Source organism: Dermacentor andersoni, chromosome 3 (genome assembly GCF_023375885.2).
Source record: "Dermacentor andersoni chromosome 3, qqDerAnde1_hic_scaffold, whole genome shotgun sequence".
NCBI lineage: Eukaryota > Metazoa > Arthropoda > Arachnida > Ixodida > Ixodidae > Dermacentor > Dermacentor andersoni.
In genome coordinates, this window is record NC_092816.1 from 14,540,115 (window position 1) to 14,556,746 (window position 16,632).

A 16,632-nucleotide genomic window follows, 5' to 3' on the forward strand; every position below is an offset into this window, starting at 1 on the left:
CAAAATTTTGCTTTGATAAGCATTTAATTTCTAGTAAATTAAAGTAATGTTGCCTAAGCAGCGTGCGTAGTCACGCTCATCTCGGCAGTCAATTGCGTGGTCACGGGCAGAGATAATAGGCGACAGTGTGAACATACAAGTTTTGTAGAGCTGACTTTGCACGTCGAAACCGAAGATGCTGACTCGAGTATTGATTAGCCGAAGTCCGGTTCAGTTTCGAGGTTTTTATTCTATACGGATCATTGTACTGAACTTCAAAACATCGCAGTTTATAAATACACGTTGCTAAACACTTGTACAAACCAGGGTCCCATAGAACGAAGGCTATAGCGGGACATAGGATTAATTGCTACAAGGACGCTCTTCCTTACAAGGACAGGTCGTTGCAGACACCCCGGCAAGACTTTTGCTCACTATGTAGGTAGCTTGAGCTCATTAGTTAAGCGTTTCTCGAGGAGTTACCGCGACATCGTCTGGATGTTTCTCGAGCACGATTAGTGGCGCTTTGACTAGTTTGTGAAACTGCTTTACACCACCTGTTTTAACGTTGCCTTCGTATTTTCTTTTCGCCGCCATCTTTTTGGTATTGCATCGCGTTGGCTCTTCCCGCTGAGATTGGTTTTGGGGCACTAATCCGTCTGCGTCTTCGCTTCCACACTGTCAGTCTACTTCTGTACTTGGCCTGGGCTAAACTTAGTCCAGTGTTATATTGCGTCAAACTGGGCAATAAGTCACCATGGTTGTCAAGACATGACGCACGGCTCTGAAATTGACCAGACGGTTTCTAACGAAGTATGACGCGAAGGCTGCTTACTTCCATACTTTTGACGACATCCACATATTCTAAGGCTATTTAACGTTTCAAATTTTATCTGGCTACTTCACTGCTGTCATCGTTGTCGTAAGCATACATTTGGCGCCGTGTTGTTCAAGCTCGTTGTGGGGGCGCCATGTTTCAACAAGATTTTTTAATCTACTATTAAGTGGCATCCTGTAGTGTATTCATGAGTCTAGATGCATGCATCCGGCAAAGACGGCCTGAAAGAGGGAAACATGAACTGAAGTTTCCGCGCTGGTGCCGAGTTTTTGCTCCATTGCCATTTCAATACATAAAAGCAGATGTTATTCACCCGATTGTTGCAGGAAGATATCAAGCAAACCCATCCGGATTTCTCAGTTTCCAAGTTGAATAAAAATTATTCCTGCTTCGGGGATCGAGCGCAGGACCAGCGCCTTTCCGGGGCGCCGCGGTCACTGCCATAAGCTAACCAGGGGTCTAGCAGACCGAAAAGCAAGGTCGATCTAATCGACATATCGAAACACAGGGATACTATGTCCGTGCTACTACGGGGTCGATGGTAATTTTCCCTTTTACGAGCCTTTCTCCGCCTTGCGGGCTTCCGCAGAATTGATTTCCGCTATTCGACGAAACTTGGGCTCGTAACGTGCAGGGACAGCGTGGCCAGGGACGACACGAGTCGACAGCTACCTAAACACACCCACGCTTTTGTTTTCAGTGACTAACCTTGTGTTGTCTCGTCGGATCCGGGCACGCCGGCGCGCTCTCGAACAGCCGCTGTCCAATGTGCTACACCGCATGCCGGCATCGTTCTCACTGCCCCTCCATCCCGCAAGAGAGATGCGTATGAGACACACCGTGGGCGCTGCAGCCTGTTCGGGGCGCGAGTCGTTTTCCCTCCTCGATTGCAGAACACTCGATCTGCCCGATAGATGCGAGCCGCCGATTGGGCGGCGGTGTCGCGCTACGAGGGGTGCCCACTATCGGCTGCAGATACGCCGCACCGGACGGTCGGAGTGCTTGTGTCGGCCGAGAGATCAGCCGGGGGGCTGCACGTCCGCGCTCGTGTTACTTCAAAGTGCGGGGTCTTGACGCCGTTCCCCGCATACAGCCTTCATTTGTACGGGACTAACAGCCGCAGGAAGCCATGAGTGAAAAGACAAAGCTGCTGAACCGCGCTCCCTCTAATGGTGGCTACGGCGCAGTCGATGGCCCCAAGAGGCTCGCCGAAGACCTCTCCGAGCCCAAGTGAGTAGCCGGCTGTTCGAATACTGTTTTCGTTTGCTGCGTTTCGGGTTCAGTGATCATTCTGCCAAGCTCTATAATTGACTGCCAAGCTCTATACTGATGCAACGTACCTTTATCTGCGGCGTTTCTCCATGGCCAGCTCTTGAGTGTTTTATTTTGCTCCTGTAGGTGCGTACGGAAAGCTGTGCGCCTAGCTCTTTTATATCGTCATTTTCTTATGGTATCAAAAATGTACCCGCTTGCGCGGCCAGCGGGCTCGTATTGTGACGTGCAACTATACATCTGTATTGTGGCGCGTTGTGATTGATGCTATGTCACATTCGTGGCTGTACACACCCCGTACCATGCTCACGTGCGTAATGATATCGCCACGGTGTGTCGGCGTCTTTCAAGCTCCAGTGTGGACACACATAACGGAAGCCGTGGCTATCTTGCGCCTTCTCGTTTACTTCTGGTTCTTGGCTTGATCACTTGAAAGCGTTGCTGTAAGGTGTATCGGCGACATCTGTCTAGTGGCGGTGCCGTGATTTTCGTGTGCTTGCCCGTTTCATAACGTGGCGATTATATTTTCGATTACATTTCGGTTCGCGATTGTCGCCTCAGAATTCGTTACCGACGCTCTTGAAAACGCCTCTATAGATTAAACGGGTTGTTCCCATCCTTCGTTACGTGGTGCTTTTGGTAAGGACATAGTGCTTCGTCGCAACATCAGCTTCACGTCAAGCACTCGTGTGCTATCTCTGCACCAGCAAGTACCGACCATTGTTAAAGCTTCAGCAAAGCTCTGGAAACTAGTATTCTGTATGTACGATAGGCCGCGCAGACTATATATCTTTTTCCTTTATGGCTCATTGTCTGCGTTGCTGATAGGTGTAAACCGCAATAGATTCGTTAGTAAACTACGCACCTTTGTTTTTTCTTTTTTTAAAATATTACTCCCACATTTACGTCTTAGCCTGCTAAGGCCTTTCAGTAAAAAAAAAAAAAATATAGAATAAGCAACAGCTTTCTGTAGCCTATTGGTTAAAGAATTTCTGGGAGACGTAGCGGCGTATGACTGTTATATCGTGCGTGATGATTATGCCGTATGGTTAATCGTGCCGTCTCGGCTGCACGACGACAGTGATCCTTAAGTTACGGTAGCCGCACGAAACGACGAATTTAATTCGACGCGTTATGCTTATCAGCACCGGTGGATTATACTTTTCTCAGGTCTAATTTGTGATAATTATTCAGTCTGGCATTTCTGAGCCGGAGCCTTAGATTCCGTAAATTTGAGTGTGCGATTCCGGGAGTCGCAATGTCTGAGCACAAAGCTCCGTGAGTGAGAGTCGGCGATTGCCTGAACCTGGGTGAGCTCGACTGAGCATATCCTCGAGCCCGTGAATGAATACGCTTGCCTGAGTGGTATTGGGAAGCGAGTCCGAGTGGGCCTAGACGGGTCTAATTTCTGGTGAGCCCGAGTAAGAGCGAGGCCCGCAGAGTTATCTTGGTGAATAGGTAAGAGCTTTAAGCTAAATATATATTTTGTATGTTCTATTTATTTTACTGACTGGCTCAGGTTCGCAGTCTCATAGCTGACCTAAGAAAGACCAGCTCATGGCAGTGACGTTTGCTTAAGTGTCGGATCTGTGTCATGGAATCAGAATCAGTGAGTTACGCTGGTGGTCTGTTTGAGGCGCAGCGGATTTGCGTGGTTATGGCACTCTCAACTATTGTAAATATCATCTGTACTGTATCAATAATATTTAACCTTAGAATGCCCAAACAGTTTCAGACAAGGAAAATTGGTGCAAATTGTTAACATTTATTTCTGGCCATAAAGAATACATTTGCAGCACATGTTCATTCAGGTATAACTTAAGTACTATATTAATTAATTAATAATTGGTTTGCTAAACTATCCACCGCGGAAACATTACTGTAGCATGTCAATAACGTCGTAACTAAGGGCTTTCGATTAAATTTCCCGCGTTTCACTCAGCATTTCGAGGCATCAAAAACTCGGCGTAGCCCACGTGGGGCATTACAGGGTTAACTGATGTGGTGCACGGCCATTACTCAAAGGTGCCAGCATAATTTACCGCCTGTCCATTGGAGTATAACCGTGCACATTACGTATATAAGATTTGATTTAATGTACACCACTAATCCTTTGTTCACATTACTTCGCTCAGGCTGACTCCGCTTGTGTAAAAGATTCACCAGGAAGCACGGGCTGTGTTCAGCACGTGGTCTCGTGGAACAGTTGGAATAACATCTTTGACCTACTTGAACTAACCTACACAAGCTCACATTCACCAAGATTCTGTCATGCTCATGCCGACTTCGACTCACTCATACTCGCGCCTAGTCCGAATCACTTTGAGTCAATCACTCACACCCTTGGAACTCGGAGAGTCATAGTTGAGTCCATCCAAGAGTGAGCTTACCGATTTTTGAGCGCACGTCTATGAAATAGGTGTGCCTATTTCCGGTTTTCTTCACGTGAAGAGCGGGCGAAGGAAAGTTCTCCAACTGCCTCCGCAACTATCTTGTGCGGCCCGTGTGGTCATTGTATCGTCGCTGTTAGGCCATTCCCGTACTCCTTCCTTGCCTTCAGCGCACGTGTCGTTTAGATTTATGATGGATGTTGCGCTGCCTAAAAGTATGTCTGCTGCTCGAACTTGATAATTACTGAGCGTCGAACAGATATTTTTTACGCTGAACCTGCGAGGCGAAAAAGTGTTTTATCCGAATGTCCAAAGGTAACTCAGGGGCGGACTCTGTTACCTAAATATGGACGCTTCGTATCTACAGTTCGGAAAAGAGCCCTTGAATTAGACATGAGACAATAGAGAACGTTTAAGATCGTAAAAAGCAGCCTCCGTAACTTAAGTTTTTTCTCAATTTCATGTTTGGCTTCCCACCGAATTACGCATGAAAGTTTCGAAATATAAATAGACCTGATGGCAATTCAAATTCGCGGCTTTCGCACGAAGTTGCGAGAACGGAAACTCAAGCTACACAAGCTCTCGAATTTTTTTTCGCTCGGGGCGTCGAAAAAGCCGGATGGCTGTGTTTAAGCAATGACGGCACGGATAACGTTATCTGACGTGACTTTCTCATTGTTCAGCTGGGCTACCACGAGGTCACGTGAAATCACTCGAATTCTTTCTGCGAAGTCTGCAAGGGTGGCGATACGGTAGGCGCCTGCCAGGGGTTCGCGCGCTATCGCCCGCAGGTAACAAAGGCGGGCAGAGCGCGGATTGCAATGTTAACGAGATAAGGCGACGTGTACACCTATACCTGGATCACTTTTCTATAACGTGTTGAAAGGGAGTTACCGCTGCGGTGGCTGCGCGTGTGGCTATCATTCATTTTATACGCATACCGTTGAATGGGGCTGACTTGCACGTCTTCTGATTTGCGAGCGGAAGTAGTGAATGGCTTGAGTGGCATCACTCAACTTCAAACCAAATACTCTGAACGCCTATCTCTAAACAGCTATGGAACATTTAGCCCTTGGTGGAGCACAACTTTTTTAAAGCCTTCGTGTAAAATAAAATTTAGAAATTGTGCCCCTGTTCTCTAAAGACTGGTGATGAAAGTATTTTCAAGTATAATATTATTAATGCCCAGAAAAAAAACAAGACTACATATTCCAACAACTGTCGCTATAATCAAATAACTGGGACACAAGTGTACCATTGAAATTGGCTCCCCTAAGATTTACGCATATACATTGAGGTTCTTTTTTGCTTGAAATTCACACGTAGAGTGGTTAGATAGCATTTCTTCCTTGCGTAGTCACGCACGCGCATTTTGTGCTGCCTGTACTGCTGAGCAGGCTCCTCTACAGTAATTAACTTGTCAACTGGCTAAGGGTTTCCTATAGTTAGGACTGATATAGGTGAAGAAACGATCTGTATATCTGACCAGTAAATTATGTCTGCATCAAAATGAAAACAAAAGGCGTATATATAGCGTTCCTGAGAGACGTTTTGCTCTTATTTCTCATACACTAAAATATTATTGTGAAATAAAAAAAAGTATATGACAATTTTAGTGACATACGTTTTCTGTCTTGTTTCTCACTTTTGTGCTTTCACTAACATTTTTGTTGGTGGATCTTCTTCCGTCACTTTGCAAAAAAAAGATCCTCATAGTTTACTCCTGCCCCCCCCCGTTTAGTTACGGTACGTGGGACCGACGGGCTGATGCCTAAATGTGAAATTGCAGGAGCATAGCCAGAAAGTGCAAAAAGGGAAAGAGGGCTTTCTTGGAATACATTGTTTTCAATGCGGATGTCGTCCACTTTTTGACAAGACAGCCACACTAGCTAGAAATGCACATGGCAATACAATAATTATTATTGAGGCAGCGGCTACTGCTTTGTATCAGTAAGCCTTCCATAGCATTGAAGGATAAAAAATTTGCTTACTCAATCATCTGCACGTGGGGAGCCGCCTTAGGCTATGGTGTTTTTCTTGAAGATTTGTAGTAGTGCTGATAATTTGCACAAATACATGTGATTGTGATCACGTGTACGATGCTATATTGCTTGTTTGTAATAAAACGCAAGTTGGAAGTCAGAGCTTGTCCAAATCGCTTCTTCTTGTGTTCTGTGTCTGCTTTTTCGCTTGTTATATCAGTATATGGAATACTAATTAGCCCGGTCTCGCACCTCCCCTCTAGTGACTGCAGTTTCCATGGGGCACGAAAGATGACTACGCGACACATCCGGGCATGAAATGACCCCAATGGCGTTACTCGCCGGGAGAGCAGCTGTACCTTTCAGAAATTGCCTAATCGGCTCGCGCAAATGTGATCTTGCTGCCTACAGCTTCGTGGCTGCTGCAGCTGCCCACAAATTTTAATTGATATAATAAAGAGACGAACAACACTAATTTAGCTCACCGTACTGAGGTTTTTCACTTTACCGTATAGGGACCAATTCTGTCAAAATACAGAAAAACAGTCTTTGAGCACTATATAAAAAAAAAGAAAAAGAAACCATTTTTTCAAAATCACAGAACCCATGTAGTTTCTGTGCAAAATTTTCCGGAGGAAAAATTGAAATTTTCAGTTGTTTGCTTAGTTTTTTTTTTTTTTACTTTCTTTGCAGGGCCATCTGGGCGCTATAACGTATTTTGGAGCACGGCAAACTCTTTGCAGTTATAAAGAAAAGTAAATATTATAAATAAAACAATTTACGCATTGACGGCGACTGTTTTGCTGCTCGAGAGACTCACCGTAGTAGCACTGTAACAACGATTGGTTATTGTCTGGCAGTTAGTTTACACCATACCAGTAAGTGGCGCTTTCTTTAACCATTCTCCAGCCGCTTCAAAGACGCTGAAAGTTGTCTCGCATATATGTACACAACTATCCTACAAAGGGTTGAAATGTTAAATTAGCATGACCGCTGTATACACCGCATGGAAACCTGAGATTCACGGTCAGCCTATCTCGGTCCTTGATTTACGTCGTAACGTTACTGTGGAAAAAAACTGCATAGACGCAGGTGCCTGATTGCTCGTTAACTGAAGCTAATGAACACTATCAGTTAAGACTTGGCTGTGCAGAATGCGTGTGCCAAACAACTTATGAAAAGTGTCGCCAGCACACTGACACGGGGTAGACCGTTCACGGGCTGAGTCCATTGCGAAAGCTCTGGTATTCTAGTATATGGTGGTAACTGGAACTTTGAAGCAGCTTCGTTCACAAGCACAGCTCAAGTTCCCCACGCGTACGTACAATGGACGCTAAGTTCGCTAACGTCGGTTCTGCCACTCGTTTTCCCGCCTGTGTTAGCAATGCAGCAGCATCGCCCTTCTGGTCGCGCGTACGTGGCAGCGCGAACCCATTCAGTGTCTGAAGCTGTGCTGTATACTATACTACAGAATTTTCAGCTTGTGCATTTCAAGCGAACATGGGCACCTGGCACTTAAATGACACGGCTTCCGTTACTTTACGCCATGAAAATACTTTTCAGTAATGGCTGCGCCAATGGCAACCAGTGTATCCGGTACACCAATCATCCGTAACTGCACCACGATTTTTGCAGAAGGAAGTTAAACGCGGAGATCTCCCGACCTACTTACATTATGTTGTCATACCAGGGAATTTCAAGCACCCTTAATATAGGTCCATTGAGTGCGCAGTTTTCAGAAATAAGATTTTTATTGTAGACGATGAGCAAAACGAGAACAAGATGAAAGCGGAACCAACGTTTCGACATAGGCTTATGTCGCCTTGAAAACGACAAGTCCACTTGTCGAAACGTTGGTTCCGGCTTTCACCTTGTTCTCGTTTTGCTCATCGTCTTGAATTTCGACCCCACGCCTCCCCCGTGTTTTCCATGGATGTCTATTGTAGCAAATTTGAAACTGTTCATGGCGGTTACCTTTGTACGCGTTCGCAGCTCAGAATTTATTCCGACCACGGAAACTTGCTTAGGCTCACATTGCTTTCAGTGTAGTGCACGATAGTGCTCTATTTACTTGTTTAGCTATCTCGCTCAGGTCTCATGCATGATTGGACATCTCGAGCGGTACGTGCACTGGCGGCCCTAACTCGGAAAGTTCGCCGGTCATGGACAACTGTCCGAAACCGTGCGAGCACAGTGCGGCACATTTCTCGGGGTCCTTTTACGGGCCCTCCGGCGCGAGCTGCGCCGGGTGTTAACGCGGGACGCCACATCGCACGCTGTCGGCTGGCAGCACGACCCGAGCTTGTTCGTTAGAAATTTAGTGGGCGTTCCATTCCCGCTTTCCTTCTTTGTTTCCTGACCCTACGTGGGCACAGGGTTACGGACAGCGCCTCCGCCCCGTGCCCATGCATGTGCGCACGCGCCTATTCGATGCGTTTGCCACTTTGTCCACTTCAATCGCGGCTAGCACCGAATCTGCCAACGCTTCCTCGATGGAGCCGCTTAAGCAAGGCCTGTACGCGTCTGTTTGCGTTCATTTCGTCCCCTTGAATTTTCCAACGAATTTTCGGGTTATCTTTCATACCCGCGTGCCTGCAACCGACGGGCCCGCGAGGAGTCTTCCCGCGTTTGACCCTGTCGTTCGCTTATACCTGCGTAGCTGTAGTGCACTATGGAACCGAATAGCGCTCTTTCAGAAATGCAGCTGCCGCTGAGAATTGATTTCTGCTAATGCTTCGTTCCAGTTGCATTGATCTCTGGCGTGGATTTTTTCTCGTGCACGCACGTGTTCATTAAAGCTATTATGAAGGCCGCTCGGCGTGCACTCGGCGCCGTGAAACAATCGGGCGATAATAGCGTCATTGGAAACTTGATGGCCTCTGCCGCCGCCTTATCGCGTACGCCTGAAGCAGCCCTTTGTTTTTTCTTATCAACACTTCGCGTAGCTTTCACTGGCCGTCCGAATCCACTCCGTGCTCGCGGAGGTCTGGTTGCACGCGAACTCGGCTCTGTCGGTGGGCTTGTCCACGATCACTCGGCATGAATTTTGCCGCACGGCCGCGATCACCCCTGCCCCGTTTCAGCGGTGGGTCATATTGGTGTACCCTCCCCTGGCTGTGTTAGTCGATCTTTTAACTTGAAGTAAACGCGGTTTCTTCTACTCAAAGGAAGGCGATTTCATAAGTCACCGCTTAACTGATGAAATTAGCTGCGCTTGCGAAGAGCCTTCTGCATCAACAGCCTGACAGGGCCACATTTCAATGGTATTGTGAAGGTTCATTGTAGGCAGTCAGAGGTGTTTCATTTCAGTGAACATCACCGGGATGTTGAAATACAAGGCTTGGAGAACGGAGGCTTAGTAATTCACAAAGCAGCACCCTGTGAGAGTCAGATTGCGTGGCGTTTGGCCGAGGTCGTAGTTATCACAAGGGTAGATATTGCCCCTGTGATAATTCTGTTGAACCTAAGCGAGACGTCACGCAGTCCTGCATGCTGTACGGTGCTTTTGAAGATATCTCGGCAGTTCCTGTGAACATTTTCTGTACGAAAGGAACCAGTCGCGAAAATGCTGCGAAATTCTCGTCACCTGCCATGGCCTGCAGCGTAAACACGAAATAGAGAATTCGAGCTTCGTTTTCTTCAGTAATTCGACATCTTTACTTTTTGAATGAGGTGGAATGTATCTCAGCAAATCTCCTTTCTTCAAAAACTTGCCACTGCCTCGCCTTCTATATGATCAACGAAAGATTGTTACACTGAGTCACCGCACTGCATTATTCGTTACATGAAAAGTGCTAAATTTCGCAATGTCACGAAACTATAGTTTAGCAGAATGCGTTGTTAGGTAAGTTGGTTCATTGTATTTGGAAAGATTGGATGCGCTTTATGGACGATCATAAGGAAGAAGACAGGACAGGCGCAAACAGGGACAGGCGCCTGTCCTGTCTTCTTCCTTGTGATCGTCCACAAAGCGCATCCAATCTTTCCAAATACACCGAACTATAGCAGCATGGATATTAATTTTTGAGACCCAGTCGAATACAAATCGTAGAGTGCGAGAAGCAAAGCGAATGTTGAATGCTTTTTGTCTAGTTTTTGTATAATGGACGGCCTTTACTAGTTATTGTATAATGGACGGCCTTTAATTCTTACCATAAGTATAAATAGATCTTCACAACCTAATGTCACAACATTAGAAAGTTTGTCATTACACTGCACGTTATGAAGCGTCGCTTATTAAAAGCACAAATGGAGCATTATACACCGGAGCGAACAAGCAGTTTACTCATACTCGGGAATCGTTTGTTAGCGCTAATGATAGCGGTTTAGACGTGTAGGAGTCTGGCTCCCCGACTCACGTATAGTGCGTATACTCTACTGCGTAGCTTCTCGTGTTTTATGTCTACTATATGGCCGGCATGGAATTTATCCCCAAATAGGCGATGTGATTTGAAAACTATTCGCCCAACTGTTCGATTCGAAAGCCGGATCGACTATATTGCGATATTCGATTCGCTATTCGAAAGTTTCGAATATTCGCACACCCCTACACAGAATGGACGTAGTTGTTTCAGCGATCGACATACGCCGCTGATAGTACTATTGAACGTCCACTATCGTGCGGCAGTCTGCTGCGCACATGCTCTCTTGCACAACCCTCGTTGCACCAGCTATTTCTTTATCAATCGTAGCGCAGTATACCTGTAGTGCAGTGACTGAAAGGTACGCAAGGGGTGGGGGAGGGGGAGGGGGTGCGGATCCACATCACATGTCAGACGCGACGAGCGCATGTCCTGTCTCTGCTTTTGTCCGTGTTACGTTGCGCTGCCCAGGCATGACTATATGTGCATGCACGTAGTGCACTCGCGAAGCATTCTCTCGGCGTGCGCTTTTAGCCGTTGCGGGCGCAATAAACGCAATGTTAATTTGCCGTGTAGTGCATCGGAGCGCTGGTGGGAACAAGGCTGTGATGTGGCACGTATCGCTGCTTACTTTCATTAGTAAGTTGGGCTCGCGCAAACGCGCCACTGGGGGTCTACCGCAGAGGGCGCTGCACAGGAATGCCTCTTGCCTCACACGCCCTGCATGGTTATCCCGTTGTGTGCAAATCGTTATTAAAGCGATTTACTTCCTTGCCGAACCAGGTTTTCTTGGGCGGGCGATCTCCATGGCATCGGAGCACCGCGCTATAGGCTCGCAGTTGGTGTGAGCATTGACGACTGTGGTTTGTTACCGCTTTTTTTTTCATCACTATTCCCAGCGTATAAATATTCATTGTTGTACTTCTAGCCATACGAAAAAAGGAAAAAAAAAGGAAACATTTGTATCTTGTAGGCACTTTGAAGCCTTGCGATTGCCTGCCGCATCTCGAGTCAATGTCTGGGTGATGCGGTCGAGTAAAGGCAAACAGTGGCTGTCAGCCGCACTCTCAGAGATGGCTGTATGTGTATGTACTGTGTTTATCTCCCCCCACCCCACCGCTCGCCCTGCTTTCAACCGAAAGAAATTAGTCCACATGCCGCTGGAAGCGACGTATTATCGAACGATAGGTGGTCTCAAGTTGATGTGTATATCTGCATCGCAAGATACCGTTACTTCCCGCTTTTCTAACGTGGCCCGTAATTACGCATGTAGTTACTGTTCATGATATCCAACCGTACGCTATCCAAACCAATGGTTCGCGACCTTTTTTGGCACACAGTAACCAAGTGTATACTGAACACTACCTTTTCGTCGTTCGTATACGCAAATAGTTGAGCACAGAATCGCTCGACACTTCTAGCTTGAGCTCTAGCCTTAGCTATGAAACTGCGCCATGCGATGTTGTTAGGGCATCGTCTAATTTGTCGTCACGCATGCACAACGACCGGTGACGAAAGATCTGATCAAGAAGCGACAATATATGAAAGCCTCCAACCCTACAGCTAGAATAGAACTGGCAGAACTTTCGAAGTTAATCAACAAGCGTAAGACAGCTGACATAAGGAAGTATAATATGGATAGAATTGAACATGCTCTCAGGAACGGAGGAAGCCTAAAAGCAGTGAAGAAGAAACTAGGAATTGGCAAGAATCAGACGTATGCGTTAAGAGACAAAGCGGGCAATATCATTACTAATACGGGAGATAGTTCAAGTGGCTGAGGAGTTCTATAGAGATCTATACAGTACCAGTGGCACCCACGACGATAATGGAAGAGAAAATAGTCTAGAGGAGTTCGAAATCCCACAGGTAACGCCGGAAGAAGTAAAGAAAGCCTTGGGAGCTATGCAAAGGGGGAAGGCAGCTGGGGAGGATCAGGTAACAGCAGATTTGTTGAAGGATGGTGGGCAGATTGTTCTAGAGAAACTGGCCACCCTGTATACGCAATGTCTCATGACTTCGAGCTTACCGGAATCTTGGAAAAACGCTAACATAATCCTAATCCATAAGAAAGGGGGCGCCAAAGACTTGAAAAATTATAGACCGATCAGCTTACTGTCCGTTGTCTACAAAGTATTTACTAAGGTAATTGCAAATAGAATCAGGAACACCTTAGACTTCCGTCAGCCAAAGGACCAGGCAGGATTCCGTAAAGGCTACTCAACAATAGACCATATTCACACTATGAATCAGGGGATAGAAAAATGTGTGGTATATAACCAACCTTTATATATAGCTTTCATTGATTACGAGAAAGCGTTTGATTCAGTCGAAACCTCAGCAGTCATGGAGGCATTGCGGGATCAGGGTGTAGACGAGCCGTATGTAAAAATACTGAAAGATATCTATAGCGGCTCCACAGCCACCGTAGTCCTCCATAAAGAAAGCAACAAAATCCCAATAAAGAAAGGCGTCAGACAGGGAGATACGATCTCTCCAATGCTATTCACAGCATGTTTACAGGAGGTATTCAGGGACCTGGAGTGGGAAGAATTGGGGATAAAAGTTGATGGAGAATACCTTAGCAACTTGTGATTCGCTGATGATATTGCCTTGCTTAGTAACTCAGGAGACCAATTGCAATGCATGCTCACTGATCTGGAGAGGCAAAGCAGAAGGGTGGGTCTGAATATTAATCTGCACAAAACTAAAGTAATGTTTAACAGTCTCTGAAGAGAACAGCGGTTTACGATAGGTAGTGATGCACTGGAAGTGGTAAGGGAATACATCTACTTAGGGCAGGTAGTGACGGCGGATCCGGATCACGCGACTGAAATAATCAGAAGAATAAGAATGGGCTGGGGTGCGTTTGGCAGGCATTCTCAAATCATGAACAGCAAGTTGCCACTATCCCTCAAGAGAAAAGTTTAACAGCTATATCATACCAGTACTCACGTACGTAGCAGAAACCTGGAGGCTTACGAAAAGGGTTGTACTTAAATTGAGGACGACGCAACGAGCTATGGAAAGAAGAATGATAGGTGTAACGTTAAGGAATAAGAAAAGAGCAGATTGGGTGAGGGAACAAACGCGAGTTAATGATATCTTAGTTGAAATCAAGAAAAAGAAATGGGCATGGGCAGGACACTTAATGAGGAGGGAAGATAACCGATGGTCATTGAGGGTTACGGAGTGGATTCCAAGTGAAGGGAAGCGTGGCAGGGGGCGGCAGAAAGTTAGGTGGGCGGATGAGATTAAGAAGTTTGCAGGGACAACATGGCCACAATTAGCACATGACCGGGTTAGTTGGAGAAGTATGGGAGAGGCCTTTGTCCTACAGTGGGCGTAACCAGGCTGATGATGATGATGATGATGATGATGTTGATGCACAACGACACAGGCATAGAAAGCACACCAGACAACACACAGCCCTATGAGTGACCATGACCACGCGTGAGCATGACATTCAGCAGCTAGCCTCGGCAAGCCAACCTCTTCGGACCCCCGTCCCCCCTTTCTTCAAGACCTATCTACACAGTGGGTTTTGGGAAATAGATCCACGATAGTTGCCGCTCCTCTCGAGGCATTGTTTGGTTCGTGGTAATTTTTTTGCCACGCCCTCTTCGCGATCGTCCCTCGCCGTCCGCTCTCCCACATACAATCCGCGAGCTCCCCTGCTAGAAATTACCGTTTGCCTATAACGAGGTGAGCACCTATTTCCCATGAGCTTTCCCATTACATTTTTGACTTTGCTTCAAAATTGCCGCGTGATGCTTTCTTACTAGCATTTAACTTCATGGGATAGGAGCCTAGCTATTGTCAAATCTACCGACTTCTAGTGCTAAATGCATTCAGCTAACATCACTGGGACGTTTTCTTGTGACCGGCGCCTGTGGGTTAGCGTCATGTGTGTCCAGATACCTTCTTCGTCTGTCCTTGTCCGTAATACGCTACCTTTTTTGCTCCGACCTGCAGTTCGTTGTAGGAGAGTTTGAGCATATTCAGTAGATTTAGTTAGTATAAAGTCAGTGCACTTCACGCATGATAAACAGAATTTCACCGGTCTAAATTCTACTATACTGTGAACAGTATTGACAAGAAATCTTAAATCATTGACTGTTGGCGCAACTCAAATCAGTGAACGAGCATAGTGCCTCAGAGAAAAGAAAGCTGCGAAAAATTTGGCATACAAAAAATTTGGAGGCCGCTTAAGCTTCCCCTTTAAGAGTGGAACGCGATAGCATTTAAAGATCCCTGACTGCTTCTCACGCTTCCCGGCGACTGCAGCTTATGTAACCCTAATGTTTACCGAAAGACGTTGGCAGCGAACGCTATGCTATGCACGAAGGCGAGCTCCCTGGTAGAAGCGCGGCCTCTTGCGTGGGCAACGATGCGGTGGAGGCGAGCGCCATCTGGAGGATCCGGGTGCGTCACTCCGTGGCCTCGAGATTTGCGCGCGAATCTCGGGCGCCTTGGCCGGTCTATGAATGGTAGAAACGCTGGAAAAGGGGTTTGTGTTTGAGTTTCCGTGTAACAGAATTATGTTTTCTCGTATATTCAAATTACAATCCGACGCTGCCATGTCTGTAAGCTGTGTGTAAGTCGTACTTTACGATTTTTCTGACTTATTTTGCTTTGAAAAATTCAGTTGTTTCAGTAACTGCTTTGTGCTACACGGGAGAGCCTGCGTGGTTCCGATGGTCGACGCTGGACACGGGATGCCGAAGCCGGATTTTTTGGGACACGGAGCCCTTAACGCTTTCGCGTTATAGTGCGCTGAACCAGGCGCGTTATTCAATGCATGTTTCAGGAGGCTGCAGCGTCTGCACAATAAGAAACTTCCTATCGCATGTTTTATTAGTTTTATGCCAAAAAAAAAAAAGAGAAACGTATTTCCAAATTGGTCCAACATATGGGAAATCTCCGTTTAGGTACGTTTGCAAAAAGTAATCCCCCCGCATGCCCCAAGTAAAAATGTGTTATTGCAATAAAAATTACATGGACACTACATTTCAATTTTCGCCGTCGTCGGCGTTTTGTCAACGTGATGTTCCTTAGACACTTTCTATACATTAACAAACCTATTTCTTTCACATCATTCACAAACTTTATTAGTGTTATCGCAGGTGGACTCTCCACTGGAATGTCCAACTGCGGTAACACTGAGATTAGACTTTCAGCAACACTGAGGTTGGACTTCTTAGCAGAAAGTCCAACCGCGATAAGTAACCACAAGCGCGCCGTCTGTTGCAGGTGTGAGGAAAATGATGCGAGGGTGACGACGAGAAAGATGGCTTGATTCGCGCTGTATTCCCGCTGGCCCTATGTTGAATGTCTCGTGCGTGATCAAGCGTGCGTTAGGCTAGTTTTCTCCTTCCTCTATGGTAGGCGTCTCCTCTAGCCCGACCTTGGCTGCTTAGCTGTCGTGCGGCGTGTCTTGGAGGTAATCTGCGGTAAATGCAAAGCCGAGATGGTTGGTGGCTTCAGGCACGCTATAGAGTCCAGGGAGCCTGTGCAGGGACTCAAAAGCGAGCTGTCTTCCCGAGTGCCTATTTTTGGCGGACCCGTAATCCCTAGTTTTGCAGACGCGGTGAAGCGAGAGGCAGCACGAAGCGTTAGCTCTCCGCTGCCGGCGTTCGTCACGCTAACGCAGACAGCGAGTGCTCGCTGCCTTCTAGTGAGATCTGTTTGGTTCTGTGTGTGCGCGTGACACCACCTTTCAATTATTAAATTAGTGGTTTATTGCAATTTACACGGCCGATAAACCTACCACAGTTACTTCTAATTGTTTGACATTTTAATATTGCTAC

General features: G+C 46.6%; 1 protein-coding gene and 1 long non-coding RNA gene across 3 annotated transcripts in view; one reads left to right on the plus strand and one right to left on the minus strand.

Annotated features, from left to right (window-relative positions):
- Window positions 1-1,687, minus strand: part of LOC126520905 (uncharacterized) — a 104,965-nt gene extending 103,278 nt beyond the window's left edge. The window contains exon 1 of the long non-coding RNA XR_011893271.1: window positions 1,526-1,687. This is a non-coding gene — a long non-coding RNA (uncharacterized lncRNA). The remainder of the gene's footprint in view (window positions 1-1,525) is intronic.
- LOC126520771 (scoloptoxin SSD14-like) overlaps window positions 1-16,632 on the plus strand; it is a 113,333-nt gene that overhangs the window by 67,283 nt on the left and 29,418 nt on the right. The window contains exon 1 of one of the 2 annotated variants that reach the window (XM_055065600.2): window positions 1,833-2,047. The exons of the other annotated variant lie outside the window; for it this stretch is intronic. Within the exon in view, the coding sequence (XP_054921575.1) occupies window positions 1,947-2,047 (101 nt within the window). The 5' untranslated portion in view covers window positions 1,833-1,946. Of the gene's footprint in view, window positions 1-1,832; window positions 2,048-16,632 lie in introns of those variants that run through there. 2 annotated transcript variants of the gene reach the window in all.